General features: G+C 42.0%; 1 protein-coding gene across 6 annotated transcripts in view; it reads left to right on the top strand.

Moving 5' to 3' along the window:
- The window catches only part of clip1a (CAP-GLY domain containing linker protein 1a), a 56,064-nt gene extending 31,054 nt beyond the window's left edge, over positions 1–25,010 (top strand). For 3 of the 6 annotated variants that reach the window (XM_046350775.1, XM_046350777.1, XM_046350773.1), the window contains 12 exons: positions 125–340; positions 2,810–5,473; positions 6,093–6,230; positions 6,765–6,871; positions 11,761–11,881; positions 12,019–12,065; positions 19,095–19,212; positions 21,123–21,273; positions 21,361–21,413; positions 22,126–22,131; positions 23,622–23,749; positions 23,988–25,010. In XM_046350775.1, the coding sequence (XP_046206731.1) occupies positions 125–340; positions 2,810–5,473; positions 6,093–6,230; positions 6,765–6,871; positions 11,761–11,881; positions 12,019–12,065; positions 19,095–19,212; positions 21,123–21,273; positions 21,361–21,413; positions 22,126–22,131; positions 23,622–23,749; positions 23,988–24,216 (3,978 nt within the window). In that variant the 3' untranslated portion in view covers positions 24,217–25,010. The remainder of the gene's footprint in view (positions 1–124; positions 341–2,809; positions 5,474–6,092; positions 6,231–6,764; positions 6,872–11,760; positions 11,882–12,018; positions 12,066–19,094; positions 19,213–21,122; positions 21,274–21,360; positions 21,414–22,125; positions 22,132–23,621; positions 23,750–23,987) is intronic. The other 3 variants (XM_046350778.1, XM_046350774.1, XM_046350776.1) reach the window with 3 other exon arrangements.
- Positions 25,011–26,314: the final 1,304 nt, after the last annotated feature.

Here is a 26,314-nt window from a genome sequence, read left to right as displayed (position 1 = left end):
TACATTCTTCAGTAATAGACGTTTTACTGTCTCTAACCCAAACACTGAAATAATCTACCGCTGTCCCCCTACCAAACAGCAAATGATTGATGTTAGTTACTGTCTCCATTTTATTTGTGTGTAGGAGAAGAGTTTGCAGCAGTGTGAGACCCAGGCCAAGGATCTTCAGACCTCCCAGCAGAAGGCCCTGTCTGAGGCCTCAGAGCACCATGCCAAGCAGCTCCAGGAGCTGCAGGGTCAGGCTGACAAGACCAAGCAGGAGCTGAGTGTCTCCAGGAAGAAGGCCCAGGAACTGGAGAGGCTGGTGACTGAGCTGCAGCCTTACAAAGAGAAGGCTCAGGTGAGCACCCACCATATCATTATCAGGACCACCATGTTTTATGTTCTCAGGAGGAGCTGCCTTTTTGTACAAAAAATATTGCTGCTTTCTTTAGGTTGACTGAAGTATTAAGTGAGAACATTTTTCCAGTATCAGTCCTATCCACTTTCTGTAAGAGATGTCAGTAGCACCTTATTCTACAGTACCAGAAATGACCTGGTTATTATTATGTCATTACCATTTGACTGTTGTTTCCAAGTCAAATGAAGTGTTGCCTGAAATGGTCTATGGTCAGGTTTGATATTCACTTGATGCTAATTTGACCACCTCACTTCTAATGTCTGGGTAGTAATCATACTGTAGGAAGGAAGGTAAGAAGTAGCTGAAGTCTGTATTACTTTAATGAAAGGTTGACTGTTAGAACAATTATGGCATATCACAGTGACCCCGTTCTTTGATTTCATTAAAACAAATTGAATCATAAAAACACACTAAGCCCAAGATTCATTTTAGCGTTTTATCTGCTCATATTATTGCTTTTTGAAAATAACTATTTATGCAAGCCCATTGCACCATGTCATATATCATATGTGTTGTCACATATGCACCATCTTCATTTCAGCATTGACTGTGTGGCTATGTTGTGGTGTGGTGTGGTTTTAGGGCCTACTTTGAAAGCAGAGGCACACCTTAGATATATATATTTAAAAAACTGATGACATTTTAATTCATGCTTCAATAATCTTGATTAAGTGGATGTAGTAACCACATAATTGTTAGTGGTTTAATTAGTGTCGTTTCACGATGAGTAGCCGGTATGTAAAGTGTAGGGCTTCAGTCTGTGCTCACCATTTATGGGTTGTTCCACAATTTCAATCCCTTTTTGGTAGCGTAACTTGTTGTAAAAAAGCTTTTTCCTCATGATACCATCTATTTTGTGAAGTGCACCAGTCCTTCCTGCAGCAAAGCACTCCCACAACATGATGCTGCCACCCCCTTGCTTCACGGTTGGGATGGTGTTCTTCGGCTTGCAAGCCTCCCCCTTTTTCCTCCAAACATAACGATGGTCATTATGGCTAAACCGTTCTATTTTTGTTTCATCAGACCAGATGACATTTCTCCAAAAAGTACGATCTTTGTCCCCATGTGCAGTTGCAAACCATAGTCCAGCTTTTGCAGTGGCTTCTTACTTGCTGACCTGCCTTTCAGGTTATGTCATATAGGACTCATTTTACTGTGGATATAGATACTTTTGTACCTGTTTCCTCCAGCATCTTCACAAGGTCCTTTGCTGTTGTTCTGGGATTGATTTGCACTTTTCGCACCAAAGTACGTTAATCTCTAGGAGACAGAAAGCATCTCCTTCCTGAACGGTACGACGGCTGCGAGGTCCCATGGTGTTTATACTTGCATACTATTGTTTGTACAGATGAACGTGGTAATTGCTCCCAAGGATGAACCAGACTTGTGGAGATCTACATTTTGTTTTTTGGGGCCTTGGCTGATTTCTTTTGATTTTCCCATGATGTCAAGCAAAGAGGCACTGCGTTTGAAGGTAGGCCTTGAAATAAATCCACAGGTACATCTCCAATTGACTCAAATTATGTCAATTAGCTTATAAGAAGCTTTTAAAGCCATGACATAATTTTCTGAAATTTTCCAAGCTGTTTAAAGGCACAGTCAACTTCGTGTATGTAAACTTCTGACCCACTGGAATTGTGATACAGTGAAATAATCTGTCTGTAAACAATTGTTGAGAAAATTACTCATGTCATGCACAAAGTAGATGTCCTAACCGACTTGCCAAAACTATAGTTTGTTAACAAGACATTTGTGGAGTGGTTGAAAAATGAGTTTTAATGACTCTAACCTAAGTGTATGTAAACTTCTGATTTCAATTGTATATATAATTTTTTTGCCTGCGGGGGAACACGGTTGACGTGTTATGCTCGACACACTCAGTTTTACACCACAAAACAACAGAAAATTGCCTAAAAGTGTAGAACGAGCTCACCTGCTTTTGCACTAGTTTGGCCATATTAAACGAGTTCTGTTCACGTCACGGCTTTTAAAAAGCAATATTGGTGCACAATTTCTACTTAATGTCAAAGGGATACAAAAGGCACAACCATTATAAGACGATTTAAAACAGGGTTATCTACTTGTAAAAACATATTCTCAATGGAAAGTTATTCAATTACGCACACACTCCACCACACCTGGTGCACACTGATTGAAAACCTGAATCATTAGAGCCCACTTAGAAGGCACACACACACCTACATACACATCATAAGCACTCCATTGGTGTACCTCTGTTTTCAAAGTTTTCATGGTGTCAGCTTTGTTTCTTTTTCTCCCAACTGTCTTTTATGCTTGCACCAGCTTAACTTTTACAATTGCATTTTGTAACTTTTGTAATAAAATGCTTGACTTGTTTTGTTTTCCCTTTATATGCCCATTTTTTTTCTTTCAACCTTTTTCCCTCAGTTTCTTTCTGGTGAGCTCGACTACTCCGGGCAGCATATTGAGAGATTGTCCACAGACCTGGAGAAGCAAATCTCAGTGCTGGCGCACATGTCTAAGGAAAGCTCAGATCTCAAAGTTCAGGAAGGAAGTCACAAAAATCAACTCTCTGAACTGGAGGCCAAGCTCTCAGCCTCGGAGGCTAGTCACCAGGAGCTCTCAGGTAAGACTGAAGAACTTCTGACACTGAGGGACAAGCTCACAAAAGAGCAGGATGAACTTTGGACCACCAACCGGAAGCTAGATGGAGAGAATGCCTCACTATCCAGAGAGGTGGAGAAGCTTAGAGTTGCTGTTGAGGAGGCACAGGCCAATAACAAATCCCTCAGTCAATCTGAAGCGGAGCGTCAGTCCCAAATTGAGGAGCTTCAAAAGACAAATGCAGAGAAGCATGAGGTCCTTTTGAAGTACCAACAGGAGATCCTGCAGCAGGAAACTAAGAGGAAGCAGCTAGCAGAGGTCTATGAGAAGACCTGTGAGGAGAGGAACGAGCTCCAGCAAAGCAGGGAGAAGCTGACCTCTGAGAAGGATAGCCTTTTGTTGGAGAGGGATGCAGCCAGAAATGCTAAGAAATCCCTTGATGCAAAGAATGTGGAGTTGCAGGCAAGGTGTCAGTCTTTAAGCTTGGAAAAAGAAGACTTCTATCTGAAAAACACTCAGCTGCAGGCACAGACAGAGACCTTGGGCAAAGATAAAGTGGAGATGTTTACTCAAATTAATGCTGCCATATTTGACAAAGAGGCCCTCCAAGCCTTGAATGCAGAGCTTCAAAATCAGCTGAATATCACTAAGCAGGATCTTGAGAAGTCTGTCCGTGACAAGGTTGAGCTACATGCTTCAAAAATGAGCCTGGCCAAAATGCTGGACCAGTCCAAGACCAGCAGTGAGGTTACCGACTCTGAGAGGCTTCACCTGCTGCAGGAGAAAGAGGACCTGCTTGCTACCCAGCGAAAGGTGTGTTCTGAGAAAGATGAACTTATCAAGGAGAGAGAAGAGTTAAAGGAGAAGCTCAGACTTTCTACAGAGGAAGTGGCAACCTCTAAGGAGAAAGTTAAAGAGCTGTTGTCATCTTTTGGCGTGGAGAAGGAAGCACTTTGTCTCCAGAATGCAGAAACTGAGAAGGCGCTACACTCCATTCGCAAAGAGAAGATGGCTATAGAATTAACACTGGAAAAGCAGAACATGGAGAGTGACTGTTGGGTACATGAAAAGGAAGAGCTGCAAGAAAAGCACACACAGGAGGTCTCTGAAAAGTGTACTCTAACAAAAGAGCGTGACAAGCTAGCAGGTGAGATCTGCAGTATGAAGGACCAGTTGGCCAGCTCCACTAAGGCCAATGATGACCTGAAGCAAGCCAATTCCAACCTCACGTCCTTGCTGGAGGAATTAAAACAGAAGATAGAAAAGGTGGAGGCTGAGGGAGCTTCCTTGAAAAAAGAAAAGGTTGATCTACAGGCACAGCTTCAGAAGCTTTGCTCAGAGAGGGAGGCCCTTGAAAAAAGCAAAACTGAACTTGCAGAGGTGCATCATGAACTAAAAGGCAACTCTGAACAGATGCGTTTGGAACTCATTAAGAAGAACGATACCCTAACAAAAAAGCAGGATCTCCTGCTTTCGCAGCAGACGGAGCTTAACAAGAGCCTACAGAAGGACAAAGAGGATCTGCTTCTGCAGGTCCAGGAGTTCAAAGGTCAAACGGAATCACTTTCAAAGGCAAAAATGCTTCTTGAATTGCAGCAGCAGACTGAAGCAAGTGACCGAAGTAAACTGTCCTCTGCAAAGGATGACCTCTCCAGAGAGAGAGAGGACTTACAGACACAGTTGTTCACTCTGACACAGGAGAAGATTACTCTCCTGCAGTCTGAATCCAGCCTGAAGGCAGAGGTTGCCTCTGTTTGTGTTGAAAGAGACACAATGGCCTCTGAGAGAAATAGTTTGCGTAGTGATTTAGGGCAACTTAAGATGACCCACACTGGCTTGTTAGGTGAGAGACAGGGTCTTCTTGAGGAGAATGTCCAGATGCAAGTCAAAGTGCAGGACCTCACTCAACAATCTGTTACCAGAGAGAAGGCCATGGATGAGTTGTCTGCCAACCTTAAGGATATTGGAGAGGAGAGAAAAGCCTTGGCTGGGGAGGTTGAGAACTTAAAGGCACAGCTGAAGGAGAGGGACCAGGAAAAGGGTGACTTGGCTGGAGACCAAATATGCCTGTCTGCCAAGCTGGAGAAGCTTGTCAACGAGGTCTCCTCCCTGGCTAAGGAGAAGGTAGACCTCCTAGCTGTACAGTCCCGCCTGGAGCAAGACCTTTCCTCCCTCCACAGCAGCCAAGAGAGTAGGGATGGGGAACACTCAAGGCTCATGGGGGAGGTAGAGAAGTTGCAAGTTACCCAGACACAGCTTGAAGCAGATGCCCAGACCCTACGTGCTGAGAAGTCAGTGATGGAGGGACAGCACAAAGCCTCTGTGGCGGAGGCATCTGTGTCTTCCAAGGTCAGAGAAGAAATGGCCACCAACCTGGAAGACCTGAAGGTCCAGAAGGATGCCTTGCTCAAGGAGAGGGACAAAGCCACCCAGCAGGTCACCCAGCTTGAGGCTCAACTAAAAAATGCTATTTCCAAGCAGCTTGAGGTACTCCATTACTAACAAACCCTGTAACTAACTCTCACGTTGAGCTGCCTGTGGTCATGTTTCAACCTCACTGCATGCTACTCCGGTCTTCTATTTAACTTCATTTTTGTTTAATCTCCTTTACTAACTGCTCTCTTGCTTCTAGTCCATTGCGAACAGTTTATTTATGAAATGTAAATTCCTTTGGGCTTAGAACGTGATTTGAGAAGTTCCTTGGTTGGGGTAGATGGTTACATCTCCGCTCCCTTAGAATCTGGTTTGAAAATAGTAATTAGTAAGTAGTAGTAGATGTGGGAATTACAATGATTCCAGAGGATTACACTAATTGCATAGGAGAAACAATCATTGTAACCCCCTAGAGCTTCAAAATCCGGTTTGGAATGACTTGGATGACTGACATGCAAAGCATGGAAATTAACTCTGCATAATATGAGAAAATGGAGTGATCCTTTAGGGATCCTCTTGTTAGAGTTGATTTGGGCTGTGTAAAATAAGGTTCCATCAAATGATGATATCTCAGGACATAGGGGTTCACCTCAACCAACCCCTATCCAAGTAAGTTACAGGTATTTCATTATATATGTCTGGTTGACATGCCCCCCTCTCCCTCACTACCTAGGCAGCGGAGTCCTCAGGGAAGACTGCTGAGGTCGTGGAGTTGCTGACACAAGAGAAGGGCCTTCTGCAGCAGGAGAAGATTGAGGCCCAGGCTCTGCTGGAGGAGTTCAGGCGTGCCAAGCAGGAGATGACCAATCAGGTATATGGAGAATGTAATGCCTCTGTTGGGGTATACTATAGTGGTTGAGCATCATGGATTTTCAATAAGGTATGGAGATTGTTGAAATTGTATGTGTGAGGAATGATGGCTTTGTCACTGTCATACAGGGCTATCACTAAGGACTTTGGAAGGGGCTCCTTGTAAACTTAACAGATGTTTGGTTTGGTATTCACAGTATAATACAGTGATGCATGTAAACAGAATTTTAGCCACAGGTGCTGGCATGCTCACACTCTTAAGATCCACGTTAAACAGGATTTTTCAGGCCCATAATTATTTTTTATTCGATCATTTCAACTTGTACTTTTTTTGTGTGTGTTAATTTCATTGCCAACATAAAATAAGAAATTGCATCAATCCTTTTATGTACTCATACTGGCACAAGTAAAGTTCACTAGGGACTGAAAGCTATAGTGAGAAAAATGCTCTCAACTTGAACTTTCACAGGATTCAAACAATCTGTATTATATACAGTACATTAGAAGTGAACTATGTTTTTTTGTTAATGCACAGCTGGATTCCTTGAAGCAACAGAATTCCAAATACAAAAAGGAGCTCAACCTTTCTAAAGAGCAGCTCACCTCAGAGAACCAGAAAATCAGCGGCCTGTGCCAGGAGATGTGAGTATACTGTGTGGTGTGTGTGTTTGCCTTCAGAAAGTATTCATACCCCTTTATTTTCCACATTACACATTTTGTTGTGTTACAGCCTGAATTAAAAACATTAAACTGATTTACACACAATACCTCATAATGACAGTTTTTAAATTTTTAATTGTAGCAATTTTATTGAAAATGAAATTAAGAAATATCTCATTTACATAGGTCTTCACATCCCTGAGTCAATCATTTTGTAGAAGCACCGTTGGTGGCGATTTACAGCTTTGGGTTGGCTTGTGCATAACTGATACAGACATACCCATCTGGATTTGTGGATTTTCTTCCTTGCTCATTTTCTCAAGCGCTTAAATTAGATGGGGAGTCTTTCCACAGATTTTCAGTGTGATTCAAGTCTGGGCTTTGGCTGGACCACTCAAAGGCTTTCACATTCTTGTTCCGAATTACAAACTTTGTCCCATGACCAACTTTTTCAACCTGCTGTCGTGCCTTCTTCACGACTGTGCGCGTGTTTGGACCATTCATTGTTTCCTCTATCCTTACTAGTCTCCCATCACTGAAAAGCATCCCCATTGCATGATGCTGCCACCACCATGTGTCATGGTAAGGATGGTGGTAGATGGGTGATGAGCTGTGCCTGGTTTTCTCCAGACATAAAGCTTTGCATTCAGGCCAACTGGTTACGTTTTTGTGTTAATTATGGATCCCCATGCAGCAGCTACACTTCCTGGGATCCAGCAACATATGACAGTTAAATGAATGCAGACAGACAGACAGACAGACAGACAGACAGACAGACAGACAGACAGACAGACAGACAGACAGACAGACAGACAGACAGACAGACAGACAGACAGACAGACAGACAGACAGACAGACAGACAGACAGACAGACAGACAGACAGACAGACAAACAGACAGACAGACAGACGTAGTATTTGTTTGTATGTATGTACAGTGGGGTGAGAAAGTATTTAGTCAGCCACCAATTGTGCAAGTTCTCCCACTTAAAAAGATGAGAGGCCTGTAATTTTCATCATAGGTACACTTCAACTATGACAGACAAAATGAGGGGAAAAAATCTAGAAAATCACATTGTAGGATTTTTATTTATTTAATTTGCAAATTATGGTGGAAAATAAGTATTTGGTCAATAACAAAAGTTTCTCAATACTTTGTTATATACCCTTTGTTGGCAATGACAGAGGTCAAATGTTTTCTGTAAGTCTTCACAAGGTTTTCACACACTGTTGCTGGTATTTTGGCCCATTCCTCCATGCAGATCTCCTCTAGAGCAGTGACGTTTTGGGGCTGTTGCTGGGCAACACAGACTTTCAACTACCTCCAAAGATTTTCTATGGGGTTGAGATCTGGAGACTGGCTAGGCCACTCCAGGACCTTGAAATGCTTCTTACGAAGCCACTCCTTCGTTGCCCGGGCGGTGTGTTTGGGATCATTATCATGCTGAAAGACCCAGCCACGTTTCATCTTCAATGCCCTTGCTGATGGAAGGAGGTTTTCACTCAAAATCTCACGATACATGGCTCCATTCATTCTTTCCTTTACACGGATCAGTCATCCTGGTCCCTTTGCAGAAAAACAGACCCAAAGCATGATGTTTCCAACCCCATGCTTCACAGTAGGTATGGTGTTCTTTGGATGCAATTCAGCATTCTTTGTCCTCCAAACACGACGAGTTGAGTTTTTACCAAAAAGTTATATTTTGGGTTCATCTGACCATATGACATTATCACAATCTTCCTCTGGATCATCCAAATGCTCTCTAGCAAATTTCAGACAGGCCTCGACATGTCATGGCTTAAGCAGGGGTACACGCTTGGCATTGAAGGATTTGAGTCCCTGGAGGCGTAGTGTGTTACTGATGGTAAGCTTTGTTACTTTGGTCCCAGCTCTCAGCAGGTCATTCACTTGGTCCCCCCATGTGGTTCTGGGATTTTTGCTAACTGTTCTCGTGATCATTTTGACCCCACGGGGTGAGATCTTGCGTGGAGCCCCAGATCGAGGGAGATTATCAGTGGTCTTGTATGTCTTCATTTCCTAATATTTACTCCCACAGTTGATTTCTTCAAACCAAGCTGGTTACCTATTGCAGATTCAGTCTTTCCAGCCTGGTGCAGGTCTACAATTTTGTTTCTGGTGTCGTTTGACAGCTCTTTGGTCTTGGCCATAGTGGAGTTTGGAGTGTGACTGTTTGAGGCTGTGGACAGGTGTCTTTTATACTGACAACAAGTTCAATCAGGTGCCATTAATACAGGTAACGAGTGGAGGACAGAGGAGCCTCTTAAAGAAGAAGTTACAGGTCTGTGAGAGACAAATCTTGCTTGTTTGTATGTGACCAAATACTTATTTTCCACCATAATTTGTAAATAAATGCATTAAAAATCCTACAATGTGATTTCCTGGATTTCCTTCCCCTCATTTTGTCTGTCATAGTTGAAGTGTACCTATGATGAAAATTACAGGCCTCATCTTTTTAAGTGGGAGAACTTGCACAATTGGTGACTGACTAAATACTTTCTCACCCCACTGTACATACATACAAACAAATACTACATGACATTACATTTCATAACACCTTACCCAACACATTCAATGTGTTCACTCAGGCCACCACATATTTACAATACAGTGTGTGTGTGTGTGTGTGTGTGTGTGTGTGTGTGTGTGTGTGTGTGTGTGTGTGTGTGTCTCTGTGTGTCTCTACGTGTGTCTCTACGTGTGTCTCTACGTGTGTCTCTACGTGTGTCTCTACGTGTGTCTCTACGTGTGTCTCTACGTGTGTCTCTACGTGTGTCTCTACGTGTGTCTCTACGTGTGTCTCTACGTGTGTCTCTACGTGTGTCTCTACGTGTGTCTCTACGTGTGTCTCTACGTGTGTCTCTACGTGTGTCTCTACGTGTGTGTCTTCTCTGATTCTACTGCATGCGTCGGTCCTTCTGTAGCTCAGTTGGTAGAGCATGGCGCTTGTAACGCCAGGGTAGTGGGTTCGATCCCCGGGACCACCCTACGTAGAATGTATGCACACATGACTGTAAGTCGCTTTGGATAAAAGCGTCTGCTAAATGGCATATATTATTTTATTATTATTATTATGTAGCCATGGCTCTATGTAGTACAATGTGCCTCCCAATAGTCTGTTCTTGACTTGGGGATTGTGAAGAGACCCTTGGTGGCATGTCTTGTGGGCTATGCATCGGTGTGCTAGTAGTATAAACAGACACCTCGGTGCATTCAGCATGTTAACACTTCTAACAAAAACAAGTAATGATGAAGTCATGATGTTAGTTCTCCTTGTACATTTAAGGGCCAGCCGTGCTGCCCTGTTCAAATGAATTTACCACAAATGGACTCCAAGCTGTAGAAACATCTCAAGGATGATCAATGAAAACAGAATGTGTAGTGGAAAATCGGATCAAATACAACTCATACCAGAATTTTGTGAAATCAATCAGACTTTCATACAACGGTATAACAAGCCGGAGAGCCCCGCGGGACCCACCCCTTTCCAGAGCTCTCACTCTTCATTTTATACCCACACATACATCATCAGTTCATCCCCCAATGCAAATACAGTTACATCCCAATCTGTGCATCCTGCTTGTTCAGCCCAGTAACGCCCACATCTGCTTTCCGTCAGATTATAATGATGACAAGACCCTTGCTTTGACCTAAAGATAATATACGTCCCTCTTTCCTGTGACCTGTGTTTTAGACCCTGTAATTAACTCTGTGTCCCTTTTGTATGTGTGTCTTTTATCTCTCTAGTTTTAGTGTCCAGCTGCCCTGGTCGCCTTCTCTTCATATGGTTGTCTAAGATCAAACAGACTTATGTGTCTCCCCTGTCATGCGATTGATGTCTGTAATACATCAGTTGATCATTTGGCTGACCCCCTCCTTTGTCTATCCCTTTGTATGTCCTGCTGATCTAGGCGTCTATGTGTCTGCATTTAGTGTTTCCCAGCTGTCCCATACTCCCATGGCCTTTATCTGCTTCCTGTCTTATACAATAGACAATGCATTTTACCAGAACAGGAAATTAACCCATAAGTGTATCTTTCTCTTGTGTTACTATAATCATGTATATAATTTCTCCCACAAATGCAACTGAGCTCAATTTCGAGTCTTATCGCAAAAGGGTCTGAATACTTATGTAAATAAGGTATTTCACAAAACCTGTTTTCGCTTAGTCATTATGTGTGTAGATTTGATGAGGGCAAAAAAAACAAGCATGCATACATACATACATACGCACATTTAGAGTAAGGCTAACTTAACAAAATGTGGAAAAAGTGAAAGGGTCTGAATACTTTCGGAATACACTGTATGTATGAAGACCACAGCAGCCCAGATCATTTTCTTACTAGCGCTACCTTCCATTTGTCATCAATGGAAATATCCCTGTTGAATATTTTCTCAATGTTTGTTAGTCAGATGGGCCTTGACAGTCAGCTGTGTATCTATCTGGCAGGTCCTTGCTCAGTGCCAACATCCGACAGCGGGTTTGGGGCAGAGGGGGTACTATCGCGGTAATTAACCCTTGATGCAGGGAGCAGTTAAATGCAGTTGATCGCTAGGATAATTATTGAACCTGTCTTGATTTATTTATTTTTCTTAATAGATTTACTTAAAAGAAATGCAAACTTGCTTACTTTACTCCATGCTTTTAATTGTCCTCGCTCTGACATTCTTATTCTGAGTGAAAATACATTACACACACACTGGGTATGAGTTATAGCTCATTGCTCTCAACAGTTTTCAGACTTTAAATATTCAGACATTGAAGTGTCAAGACATTGTCTTCATACCCAACCTCAATTCCCAAATATCTGAGATAATTATTATTATTGAATTATAATAATGTGTGTGTTTAGTGATAAGCTGAAGCAAGCTACCTCTGTGAAGTCCCAGTCCCTGGTAGCCTTACAGGAGGAGAACAACAAGCTCACCAAGGAGCTTGGCAGCAGCAAGAATGAGACCAGTGGCCAGCAGAAGGTACCACCACTGGATTACTGATGTGTTACCTCCTCCCTCAAACTGCCTCTATATTTTAAGAATGTAACATTTACATTGAATTACTACAACTTTCCAACCAAGCAATTCATCCTATAATGTATGTTCTTTTTTCTTAGCTGGAAGCTCAGCAGCTCAATAAACAGTTGCAAGAAATGAAGCAGAGGTGAGAAACTGTGTAGAAACATGGTGTATGTAGCTAGCCCTGTCTATAATGCGGTTTTAATTTCCATCCAAATCAAGTGTCCGAAAATTGTTTGTCGTTTCTAGTCGAAAATAGACAATCCCAACAGTTCTGTAATTAACTTCTTGGTGACGGGGGCAGTATTGAGTAGCTTGGATGAATAAGGTGCCCAGAGTAAACTGCCTGCTAATCTGTCCCAGATGCTAATATATGCATATTATTAGTACTATTGGATAGAAAACACTCTGAAGTTTCTAAAACTGTTTGAAGGATGTCTGTGAGTATAACAGAGCTCATATGGCATGCAAAAACCTGAGAAAAATCCAACCAGGAAGTGGGAAATCTGAGGTTTGTAGTTTTTCAACTCTTTGCCATTCCAATATACAGTGTAAATGGAGTCATATTGCACTTCCCAAGGCTTCCACTAGATGTCAACAGTCTTTAGAACTTTGTTTGAGGCTTCTCCTATTAAGGGGAGAGAATGAGGGGGGATTGAGCCAGGTGTCTGGCAGAGTGCCACAGGCTCGTGACGTGCAGTGTTCTCGTTCCATTGCTTTTCTACAGACAGGAATTCTCCGGTTGGAACATTATTGAAGATTTATGATAAAAACATCCTAAAGATTGATTCTATACTTAGTTTGACAAGTTTCTACGGGCTGCAATGGAACATTCTGAACTTTTTGTCCGATGTTCGGCTGGACCTGAACGTGCGTTTGGGTTTGTTCACCAAACGCCCTAACAAAAGAAGCTATTTGGACATAAATTATGAACTTTAAATGTTTGATTTGTTCGATAATGTGGACCTGGGATTCCTGGGAGTGCATTCTGATGAAGATCATCAAAGGTAAGTGAATATTTATAATGCTATTTCTGACTAATGTTGACTACACGATATGGTGGATATCCTTTTGGCTGCTTTGTTGTCTGAACGCTGTACTCAGATTATGGCATGGTTTGCTTTTTCTGTAAAGTTTTTTTAAAAATCTGACACAGCGGTTGCGTTAAGGAGAGGTTTATCTCTAATTCCATGTATAACACTTGTATTTTCATCAACATTTATGATGATTATTTCTGTAAATTGATGTGGCTCTCTGCAAAATCACTGCATGTTTTTGAACTACTGAATGTAACGTGCCCAATGGATACTGAGATGTTTTTATATCAATATGAACTTTAGCGAACAAAACATACATTTATTATGTAACATGAAGTCCTATGAGTGTCATCTGATGATCATCAAAGGTTAGTGATTCATTTTATCTTTATTTGTGCTCTTTGGCTGGAAAAATGGCTGACTTGGTGGTGACCTAACATAATCGTTTGATGCTTTCACTGTAAAGCCTTTTTGAAATCAGACACTGGCTGGATTCATGAGAATTTTATCTTTTTAAAATGGTGTAAAATATGAGATTTTTGTTTTGAATTTGGCGCCCTGCACTTTCAATGGCTGTTGGCAAGGTGGGGCGTTACTGTCATGGATGTTTGTATCACTTTTCCGTTCATCAACGTGTCATGTCATGTTTGTACTCTGTCTACACTGTCTGCTAACATCATCTTTTGCCTTTTTTTACACATTAATTAAAAATGAAAATCTGAAATGTCTTGGGTCGATTAGTATTCAACCCCTTTGTTATGGTGTGCCTAAACATGTTAAGGATGAAAAAAATGCTTACGTTGCATGGACTCACTCTTGTGTGCAATAATAGTGTTTACATGATTTTGGAACGTCTACTTTGTCACTGTACCCCACACATACAGTTTATCTGTAAGGTCGAGCAGTGAATTTCAAACAAAAGATTCAACCACATAGACCAGGGAGGTATTCGAATGCCTCGCAAAGAAGGGTACATATGGGTAAAACAAATTTAAAGCATATTGAATATCCCTTTTGAGCATGCTGAAGTTACTAATTACACTTTGGATGGTGATTCAATACACCCAATCACTACAAAGGTGATTCTAACATGTTTTGACTCTGTTACCATAGAGAGGTTGCTGTTCAATGAGTAATCCCTCTAATTCACTTGCTTTTTGTCATCACAGTAGGTTTACAGTGCCTTCAAATTATTTATACCCCTTGACTTATTCCACATTTTGTTGTTTGAGACTGAATTTAGAATGGATTAAATGTTTGTTTTTTCACAAGTGTATTGAAAATGAAGAATATTAATTATAATAATAATATATGCCATTTAGCAGACGCTTTTATCCAAAGCGACTTACAGTCATGTGTGCATACATTCTACGTATTGGTCCCGGGAATCAACCCACTACCCTGGCGTTATGCTCTATGAGCTGGAAGGACCAAGTATTCACACCCCCACATATTTTCAATGGGATTCATGTCTGGACTTTGGCTGGGCCACTCAACGACTTTCACATTCTTGTTCTGAAGCCATTCCAGCATTGCTTTGGCTGTATGCGTGGGGTCATTGTCCTGTTGGAATGTAAATCTTTGTTTTCACTCTGAAGCAGGTTCTCATCAACGATTTTCCTGTATTTGTCTCCATTCATTGTTCATTCATTGTTCCCTCTATGGGGCGGCAGGGTAGCCTAGTGGTTAGAGCGTTGGACTAGTAACCGAAAGGTTGCAGGTTCGAATCCCCGAACAGGCAGTTAACCCACTGTTCCTAGGCCGTCATTGAAAATAAGAATGTGTGCCTTTTCTCTCAGGAGTGTCTTCTGTCTGGCCACTTTCCCATAATGCCCAGATTGGTGAAGTGCTGCAGTCTGTCCTTCTGGCAGGTTCTCCCATCTCAGCCAAAGATCTCTGTAGTTCTGGTGGTCATTGGGTTCTTGGTCACCTCCCTGACCAAGGTCATTCTTGCCCATTTGTTCAGTTTGGTCAGACAACCAGCTCTAGGCAGAGTCTGGGTAGTTCCATATTGTTCCAATTTCCCAATGATGGAAACGACTGTGCTCTTGGAAACATTCAATACTCAGTTGTTTTATACCCTTTCCCAGATATACAGTGCATTCGGAAAGTATTTAGACCCCTCGACTTTTTCCACATTTGCCTTATTCTAAAATGGATGAATTTGTTTTTTTCCCCTCATCAATCTACATACAACAAAAACAGGATTTTAGAAATGTTAGCTGATTATTCAAATATGTCACATTCACATAAGTATTCAGACATTTTACTCAGTACTTTGTTCAAGCATCGATTACAGCTTACAGTCAGTCAGTCTTGGGTAGGACGCTACAAGCTTGGCACACCTTTATTTGGGGAGTTTCTCCCATTTCTTCTCTGCAGATACTCTCAAGCTCTGTCAGGTTTGATGGGGAGCATTCATATTCCCCTCGATCCTGACTAGTATGTCAGTCCCTGCTGCTGAAAAACATCCCCACAGCATGTGGCTGCCACCACCGGGCTTCACCGTATGGGATGGTACTAACTAGGTTTCCTCCAGACGTGAAGCTTGGCTTTCAGGCCAAAGAGTTCGATCTTTGTTTCATCAGACCAGAAAATCTTGTTTCTCATGGTCTGAGAGTCGTTTAGGTGCCTTTTGGCAGAATTCAAGGGGGTGGCGTAGCTTTTTACAATTTTAATCCATTTTGAATAAGACTAACGTGTCAATGTGGAAAAAGTAGAGGGGTCTGAATGCATTCCCGAATGCACTGTATGCCTCATCACTAATCTCTCTGACATCTACTGACAGTTCCTCGGACTTCAGGGTATAGTTTCTGCTCTGACATGTACTGTCAACTTATATAGACAGGTGTGTTTCTTTCTGAATCATGTCGAAACAATTGAATTGGCCGCAAGTAGACTAATCAAGTTGTAGTGACATCTTGATGATGATCAAAGGAAATTATATTTACATTTACATTTAAGTCATTTATATGCACCTGAGCTAATTTTTTTAGTATCCTGGGCAATGGGTGTGAATACTTATGTCGATGAGATTTTCTATTTCTTTTTCAATAAATTTGCTAAAATTTCTTTAAAAGAATCGCTGTCATTATGAGGAGTTGTGAGTAGATGGGTGAGAAAATAATACATTTTGAGTTCAGGCTGTAACAACAAAATGTGAAGTAAGTCAAGGGGTATGAAGACTTTCTGAGGGCACTGTATTAACATTTTTTTTCAAGCTAAACAGTAGACTACTTCAAATTTGATTTGTCATATGCGCCGAATACAACAGCAACAATATAACCTTACAGTGAAATGTTTCTTACAAGCTCTTAAAACCTCTGGGCTAAGGGACAGTATTTTCACGTTCGGATGAAAAGTGTGCCCAAAGTAAACTGCCTGTTACTCAGACCCAGAAGCTAGGATATGCATATGCATGGTACTATTTGTTAGAAAACACTGAAATTTCTAAAACTGTTAAAATAATATCTGTGAGTATAACAACCTGAGAAATCCATTGAGGAATTATTTTTTATTTTGGTTTTGTAGTTTTCTCTTCAATGCCATTACAGTATCCATTGACTAGGACTCAATTTGCAGTTCCTATGCCTTCCACTAGATGTCACAGTCTTTAGAAATTGTTTCAGGCTTGTATTCTTATAAATGAGGGAGTAAGAGCAGTCTAAATGAGTGGACCCCGGCGTGTCACAGAGCTTTTTCATGCGCAATCCCGAGAGTGCCTTTCTTGTTACCTTTTATATTGACGACGTTGAAATATTATAGATCATTTAGGCTGGTTACTGTTGGTAATAATTTGTCAACTGGGCTATGTTCTCAAATAATCATAAGGTATGCTTTCGCCGTAAATTATTTTTTAAATCTGACACCGTGGTTGGATACACAAGAAGTTAATCTTTAAACCTATGTAAAATATGTTTTGTTTTCTGAATTTGTATGAGTATTTCTGTATTTGAATTTTGCGCTCTGCAATCTCACTGGATGTTGGCCAGATGGGATGCTAGCGTCCCACATACCCTAGAGAAGTTAAGGAGCCTTTTTGACCGCACGGCAAGCACTCCGATACCATTTGTGCGTTAGCAGAGGGAACAGTCTATGGCTTGCATCTTAGACAATGTTTTGGGCCTTCCTCTGACACTCCTAGTATATAGGTCCTGCATGGCAGGAGGCTTGGCCTCCGTGATGTACTGGCTGCAGCGCCTTAGTCAGTTTGCCGAGCAGTTGCCATTCCAGGCGTGGATGCAACCGGTCAGCATGCTCTCGATGGTGCAGCTGTATAATCTTTTGAAGATCTGGGGACCCATGACAAATCTTTCCAGTCTCCTGAGGGGGAAAAGGCATTGTTGTGCCCTCTTCACGACTTTCTTGGAGTGTTTAGACCATGATAGTTTGTTGATGTGGATACCAAGGAACTTGAAGCTCTCGAACCGCTCCACGACAGCCCTGGTGATGTTAATGGAGGCGTGTTCGGCCTTCCTTTTCCTGTAATCCACGATCATCTTCTTTATCTTGATCACGTTGAGGGAGAGGTTGTTGTTGTCCTGGCACCACACTTCCAGGTCTCTGACCTCCTATTGACCATCTCATCGTTGTCGATGTCAGTAAACTTAATGAGGGTGTTGGAGTCGTGCTTGGAAACGCAGTCGTTGGGTGAACAGGGAGTACAGGAGGGAACTAGGCATGTACCCTTGAGGGGCCCCAGTGTTGAGGATCAGCACTTCCTTCAGGAAGTCCAGGATCCAGTTGCAGAGGGAGGTGTTTAGTCCTTAGCTTAGTGATGAGCTTTGAGGGCACTATGGTATTGAACGCTGAACTGTAGTCAATGAACAGCATTTTCACATAGGTGCTCCCTTTGTCCAGGTGGGAAAGGGCAGTGTGGAGTGCGATTGCTTAATCTGTGGATCTGTTCAGCTGGTATGCGAATTGGAGTGGGTCTAGGGTTTCCGGGATCATGGTGTTTTGTGAGCCATGACAAGCCTTTCAAAGCACTTCATGGCTACCGACGGGGACTATGGTGGTCTGCTTGTAGGTATTACAGACTCGTTCTGGGAGATGTTGAAAATGTCAGTGAAGACACTTGCCAGTTGGTCCGCGCATGCTCTGAGTACACGTTCTGGTAATGGGTCTGTTGGATGCTGACCTGTTTAAAGGTCTTGCTCTCCATAGCCGATGTGAGCGTGTTCACACAGTTGTCCGGAACAGCTGACGCTCTCATGCATGCTTCAGTGTTGTTTGCCTCGAAGCAAGCATAAAAGGCATTTATCCTGTCTGATAGGCTCGCGTCACTGGGCAACTCGCTGCTGGGTTTCGCTTTGTAGTCCGTAACAGTTTTGCAAGCCCTGCCACATCCGACAAGCGTTAGAACCGGTGTAGTAGGATTGTATTAATGCTTTGCCTGTTTGATGATTATTCTGAGGGCACGGTGGGATTTCTTATAAGCGTCCGTATTAATGTCCTGCTCCTTGAAAGCGGCAGCTCTAGCCTTTAGCTCGGTGCAGATGTTGCCAGTAATCCATGGCTTCTGGTTGGGATGTACGTACGGTCACTGTGGGGGAGGACTTTAAACCTTTTTATTCCATGCTTCGGAATTTAAAGTTTCACAAGCACCATTCTATGTGTATATATCAATATGGAGTTTCAAGCAGCAACGTTTTGGGCGACCTGACCAAATTCACATAGAAATGTGAGTTATAGATCTGTCATTCTCCTTGAAAGCAAGTCTAAGATGCGGTAAAACTGTTCTATGTGCACTATTAAGATGCTTCACATTTAAGTTTAGTTTTTTTGTCTTTTATTTTGTTTTGCACATGAGCTTCAAACAGCTGAAAATACAATATTTTTTTGTTATGGAAAATATATTTCACAGCTGTTTAGATGGTTCAATGATTCTCTACACTAGCTTGTTTTGTCACAAACTGAAGTTAGGCAAACTATTAGAATTTTTACAACCAGGAAATGGCGGAGGGATTTCTTCATGGTGCACCTTTTTTAACAGAACTTAAGAAACCAGTCGGCTGCTGGTGGTACTCCAGTAGACAGAGTTCACTCAGATTATGCATGGTCAATGCTTCACTATTCCCTTTTGGAGTGGTTATACTCTTATGACTATAATCATAATTCTGTTTTGCCTTTGACAGAGAGACCACAATGAAGAAAAAGTTAGATGAGGAGAAAGCCTTCCTCCAGAAATCCATCCATAAAAGCAGCGCCTTGATCTCTGAGAAGGATCAGGAGCTGGAGACCCTGATGAGTGAGGTAAGAATTGGTGCTCTTCCCTATTTCTAGACATTTTAATTCCCTAGCCTCATGGCAGGCTCCCTGGCACTAATTCTAAGCCAAAAAGCATTGGACTAGTCTTATTAGAACTTGAGTTCATTAAGACTTCAGTACATTGTTTTTCAGCATTTGTATAATACACTGAACAAAAATGTAAACACAAAAATATTGTGTTGGTCCCATATTTGAAATTAAAGATCCCCAAAATGTTCCATACACACACAAAGCTTATTTTTCTCAAATTCTGTGCACTAATTTGTTTACGTCCCTGTTAGTGAGCATTTCTCTTTTGCCAAGATAATCCATCCACCTGATAGGTGTGGCATATCAAGAAGCTGATGAAACAGTATGTTCATTACACAGCTGCACCTTGTGCTGGGGCCAAGAAAAGGCACTCTAAAATGTGCAGTTTGGTCACACAATGCCACAGATGTCTCAAGTGTTGAGGGAGCGTTCAATTGGCATGCTGACTACAGGAATGTCCAGCGGAGCCATATAATTGAATGTTAATTTCTCTACCATAATCTGCCTCCTATATCATTTTAGAGAATAGATTAGGGCCAAAGTATTTTAAGTTGTTACATTTTGCGTTTATATTTTTCTTCAGTGTATATACAGTTGAAGTCAGAAGTTTACATACACCTTAGCCAAATACATTTAAACTACATTTTTTCCAATTCCTGACATTTAATCCTAGTAAAAATTCCCTGTCTTTAGGTCAGTTAGGATCACCACTTTATTTTAAGAATGTGAAATGTCAGAATAATAGTAGAGGGATGATTTATTTCAGCTTTTATTTCTTTCATCACATTCCCAGTGGGTCACAAGTTTACATACACTCAATTAGTATTTGGTAGCATTGCCTTTAAATTGTTTAACTTGGGTCAAATGTTTCAGTTAGCCTTCCACAAGCTTTCCACAATAAGTTGGATGAATTTTGGCCCATTCCTCCTGACAGAGCTGGTGTAACTGAGTCAGGTTTGTAGGTCTCCTTGCTCACACACACTTTTTCAGTTCTGCCCAAAAATGTTCTATAGGATTAAGGTCGGGGCTTAGTGATGGCCACTCCAATATCTTGACTTGGTTGTCCTTAAGCCATTTTGCCACAACTTTGGAAGAATGCTTGGGATCATTGTCTATTTGGAAAACCCATTTGCGACCAAGCTTTAACTTCCTGACTGATGTCTGGAGATGTTGCTTCAATATATCCACATAATTTTTCTACCTCACGATGCCATCTATTTTGTGAAGTGCACCAGACCCTCCTGCAGCAAAGCACCCCCACAACATGATGATGCCACCCCCGTGCTTCACGGTTGAGATGGTGTTCTTCGACTTGCAAGCCTCCCCTTTTTTCCTCCAAACATAAGGATGGTCATTATGGCCAAACAGTTATAGACTTGTGGAGGTCTATAATTTTTTTTCCTGAGATCTTGGCTGATTTCTTTAGATTTTCCCATGATGTCAAGCAAAGAGGCACAGAGTTAGGGTAGGCCTTGAAATACATCTACAGGTACACCTCCAATTGACTCATGTCAATTAGCCTATCAGAAGCTTCTCAAGCCATGACATCATTATCTGCAATTGTCCAAGCTGTTTAACTTAGTATATGTAAACTTCTGGCCCACTGGAATTGTAATACAGTGAATTATAAGTGAAATAATATGTTTGTAAACAATTGTTGGAAAAATTACTTGTGTCATGCACAAAGTAGATGTCCTAACCGACTTGCCAAAACTATAGTTTGTTAACAAGACATTTGTGGAGTGGTTGAAAAACGAGTTTTAATGACTCCAAACTAAGTGTATGTAATTTTCCGACTTCAACTGTATAGCCATTGTCTAATGTATATGACATGTTTGTATTTTTTTTTTTTTACCTCTGAGCAGTTATCAGTGCTGCGTGGGGAGAGCGCCATAGCGAAAACACTGAAGTTTACTATCCAGTTACTGGAGAAGGACAAGGCACAGCTGCAGGAGCATGTTCAGAGCCTGGAGAAGAGCCTTTCAGGAGGACAGGAAACTGTTACCAGCTCCTCAGGTATGACTGGGTAGTTGAAGCTTAACTTGTGTCTACAGATTGAACTTCACTGTCACTGAATGCTTTATATGCATGTTTTCCCTTCAGGTGATGCAGCTCTGGATCAACTAAGGGAGAACAAGGAGACTGCAGAAAGCCAGGTATACATTTATAATGGACCAATTTAGCAAAAATGGCTGAATAAGAGACCGCTTGGGTATGTCATTCAGTGGGTTATTTATTCGTATGTACAGTGTTGCATTGTGTGTTTGGCAAGATTGTGTGTGAGAAGTACCTAACCTAAGTCGTACATTAATTTAAGTTACGGTTCCATACTATTGCCATATGACATGCTGTGGTTGCTTAGCGTACTATGACGATGGCAACTTTCATACGATCAGTGGTATGGAAATTCCCTCTAAATGAATGCCATTTTGCTCATGTCAATGTCTGCAAAGTCCATGACTGGCAGTGTACAGAATTTATTTAAACTCACTGGAGAACCTCTGACAATTGATTTAGGAAGCTGTTTTATCACAGGTGTGCTGAGATGCCTCAAACAGCTTTAACTAAAAACAATAATGAGCACTGAAGTTGCTTACCATGTAGATCTGCCTTTATCCCTTAACTTACTGTCACAGGCTTTGAATAGGTTTGTCAGAGGTTGAACAGTGATGAAGTTGTAATGCTGCCTACCCACTATTTTCTCTTAGGTTGTTTTAGTATTTCTCCATCTGTCAGTGATGACTTGAATCTATTGTCTGCTATTAGGTGGGTCCTAATTTTGATCTGTTTTGTCTCCTCCATCTCCACTTCCTCATTTACCTCCTTCCTCCTCTGTCACTGATGTTGGCCATTCTACCCGGAAATCAGGCAGCGGTTTGTTACTGTTTTTCATCAGCTCCACTCATGCATGTCTATTTGTCTGTAGATTTCCCCTCGGTTCCTGTTGTCTGTGCTGTTCTATATTCTGAAAAATAATTCCTGAATGTTCCTGTTGATTTACATTTCTGGTCGTCTCCTAAAGGCGTCCGCATATTTCCCATTCTAAACAGTTTCGAGCCTCAATTCGTCGGGGCATGGACTCGAGGTGTCAAGTGTTCCACAGGGATACTGGCCCATGTTGACTCGAATGCTTCCCACAGTTGTCAAGTTGGCCGGATGTCCTTTGGGTATTGGACCATTATTGATTCACAAAGGAAACTGGAGAGAGGGCGAAACCCAGAGGCTTTGCAGTTCTTGACACACTCAAACCAGTGCACCTGGCACCTACTACCATACCCTGTTCAAAGGCACTTAAATATTTTCTTTCCCATTCACTCTTTGAATGACACAAGCGAAATCCATGTTTTAATTGTCTCAAAGCTTAAAAATCCTTCTTTAACCCGTCTCCTATCGTTCATCTACACCGTTTTGAAGTGGATTTAACAGATGACATCAATAAGGGAGTATAGCATTCACCTGAATTCACCTGTTCATTGTGTGTCATGGAAAGAGCATGTGTTTTTTTTGCCGTTTGTGTTATTTTCTTGAGGCAAGCCGAAGTTCTGAAGCTGACGTATATGCCCCTTTGTTGGTGATTGGTCAACATTAGGCATTCTTCAATTGTTTGTCATTCAATGAGAGACTACTTGTTTCTATGCAAATGTTTTCACTTGAGAAATACTGCACCAAACATCTTAGTTGTATGTAAAATTGTGGGACTAAAACCTCTGCAAAAACTTCAAAGGATTTATTTACAATAGCTTTCAGGGATTCAAAAAAAGGACCTCATATCCTATTCATACAGGACATTTATCAGAGTATGCTTTCCAGCAAATTGACATGCCTTGATGCCACAATTTCTCATGATGGATGATCCAGGGTTGTACTGTTCAGTGTCGCTCTCATTACCCTTTCCCATGCTCAAGCCAGGATGTGGGTTTGTTTTCACAACATATATTTTTTTTTAACCTTTATTTTACTAGGCAAGTCAGTTAAGAACAAATTCTTATATTCAATGACGGCCTAGGAACAGTGGGTTAACTGCCTGTTCAGGGGCAGAACGACAGATTTGTAGCTTGTCAGCTCGTGGATTCGAACTTGCAACCTTTCGGTTACTAGTCCAACACTCTAACCACTAGGCCCTGCCGCCCCATAGGAACTGGCCAAGCACATTGGTGAAGGTTGTGGTTCACTGTTCTTGTAGCATGGTGGGTTGGGGAAAGGGGTGAATTTACTAACTACTTGTATGATATTGGCACTCAATGAGATGTGTATACAGTTGGATGACCTGTTGTTCATGTGTCCAATAGTTCTAAGTTACATGTCACATTTATTTTTTACTGAACTGTGGCAATGTCCGTGATATCCCGTCTTGTCTGGGACAGATTGAGTTCCTGAACTCGGTTATCGTGGACCTGCAGAAGAAGAATGAGGAACTTAAGGGCAAGCTGGAGAAGATGGCAGAGGCTGCCCTCAATGGGAATAATGCAAGCGAGCTTGACAACTATGACGGGTCAGCCTTCTCCGATGCTCTTAAACTGTAACCCTGAGTCAGACAAGTTGAAGCCCACACTAACCTCATGCTTTTTTTGTTTTGTTAATTTCATGAAGCTAGTTCAGAGCATGAAGCATTATTTCTATTTCATCAGTCTAAGTTTGTCCCCTCCCCCGTTAAGTACTTTTCCATTTGTCTAGTTTACTGTACATGCTCACACCCTGACTCTGTATGTCTCCCACCATCTTCTCGGCAGTTTTAACAAAGGCCCCTCCAAAAAGAAGGTCCCGCCAAGGCTCTTCTGTGACATTTGTGACTGCTTCGACCTCCATGATACAGAAGACTGTCCCACTCAGATGCAGATGCCGGACTCCCCACCCCACACCACCTACCACGGCAGTAAGGATGAGGAGAGGGCTTATTGTGACATCTGTGAGGCCTTTGGCCACTGGACTGACTCCTGTAACGATGACCAGACCTTCTAATCTAAAGCCTTCGAGAGCCATCTTTGGCACAATCTCAAATTTTGCACATAAATCAAATTCACATGGAGGTCTCTACTGTATGGGTTTGTCCACATGTTTGTCTGTGAAGAAAGTGTCTTGCTCAAGTCCCTAAGCGCTCTTATGGGGGAAGGTTTTCTCAAAACAACAAATGTAATTATCCCAACCCACACTATGTTCACATCATTTACTGGCTGGGAAAAGGGGCAGGAATGCATATGTATTGTGATAAAAGGTTTTAATTGGTAATTGTAAAGGACTTGTCTTGAAATAAAATCCACGGTTTGTTTGTTGCTATCCTCTTCAGTGTGCATAAGATGAGAGGCTATAGTTTATTTTTTTAAGCTTGAGCATACTTTATACTTTGAAAAATGTTGCCTTGTCTGTGTGATAATTGTGTGGTGAAAGGTATGCAGAGGAGCATGGCTGGCTCCTGCTGCCTGGACGTGTTGGAACAGTGAAACCCAACACTGGTTGACTTTCAGTAAAAAAGACCTGACCTCGGCCGACTGGGACAGTGGGATCGTGGTCAAGGTTGAAACTGCTAAACAAACCTAAAGGACTGCACACACTATTTCTCCTCTGTTTAAAATCCTTAGTTCTTTTTTAAGTGGCCTTTACAAGAACATTTCTTAATTAAATTATCATTTAAGAGAATAAAATATTGTAAACAGATGGTATAATGCTTATGAATTTCTGTACCTAACTTTTTGAATGTTGAATATCTGTACAAAAATCAAATGAAATTTATGGATGAATTAAAGTTTTTTGCAGGAGCTTGTGTGAAAGGACCTTACTTTTGACGATAAGGGTAATTTCTCTATGAAAGGAATGCTTATTTTACCGTAGTGAGACAGACTACCTGATGCCTCATATCCTTAATCTAAAGCACTTCAGCTTTGTGTCCTGCAGTAGAGACCACATAATCCACATCTCGGTGGGATTCAGTTTGTGCACCAGCATGATCAAATCAAAATCAAATAGATTTATATAGCCCTTCTTACATCAGCTGATATCTCAAAGTGCTGTACAGAAACCCAGCCTAAACCCCAAACAGCAAGCAATGCAGGTGTAGAAGCACAGTGGGTAGGAACATTTACCTAGAGAGGAATCAGGCTATGAGGGGTGGCCAGTCCTCTTCTGGCTGTGCCGGATGGAGATTATAACAGAACATGGCCAAGATGTACAAATGTTCATAAATTACCAACATTGTCAAATAATTGTAGTCGGCCAGGTGGACTGGGGACAGCAAGCCAGGGAGTCCTGAGGCATGGTCCTCCGAGAGAGAGAAAGAGAATTAGAGAGAGCTTACTTAAATTCACACAGGACACCAGATAAGACAGGAGAAATACTCCAGATATAACCCCAGACAGGAAGACCACATACATTTACATTACATTTAAGTCATTTAGCAGATGCTCTTATCCAGAGCGACTTACAAATGGGTGCATTCACCTTATGACATCCAGTGGAACAGTCACTTTACAATAGTGCATCTAAATCTTAAAGGGGGGGTGAGAGGGATTACTTATCCTATCCTATGTATTCCTTAAAGAGGTGGGGTTTCAGGTGTCTCCGGAAGGTGGTGATTGACTCCGCTGTCCTGGCGTCGTGAGGGAGTTTGTTCCACCATTGGGGGGCCAGAGCAGCGAACAGTTTTGACTGGGCTGAGCGGGAGCTGTACTTCCTCAGTGGTAGGGAGGCGAGCAGGCCAGAGGTGGATGAACGCAGTGCCCTTGTTTGGGTGTAGGGCCTGATCAGAGCCTGGAGGTACTGAGGTGCCGTTCCCCTCACAGCTCCGTAGGCAAGCACCATGGTCTTGTAGCGGATGCGAGCTTCAACTGGAAACCAGTGGAGAGAACGGAGGAGCGGGGTGACGTGAGAGAACTTGGGAAGGTTGAACACCAGACGGGCTGCGGCATTCTGGATGAGTTGAAGGGGTTTAATGGCACAGGCAGGGAGCCCAGCCAACAGCGAGTTGCAGTAATCCAGACGGGAGATGACAAGTGCCTGGATTATAGGACCTGCGCCGCTTCCTGTGTGAGGCAGGGTCGTACTCTGCGGATGTTGTAGAGCATGA

This window comes from Oncorhynchus gorbuscha, linkage group LG05, assembly GCF_021184085.1.
Source record: "Oncorhynchus gorbuscha isolate QuinsamMale2020 ecotype Even-year linkage group LG05, OgorEven_v1.0, whole genome shotgun sequence".
Lineage (NCBI taxonomy): Eukaryota > Metazoa > Chordata > Actinopteri > Salmoniformes > Salmonidae > Oncorhynchus > Oncorhynchus gorbuscha.
Note: the sequence above shows the minus strand (reverse complement) of the source record. Positions and strands in the feature narration are given on the sequence as shown.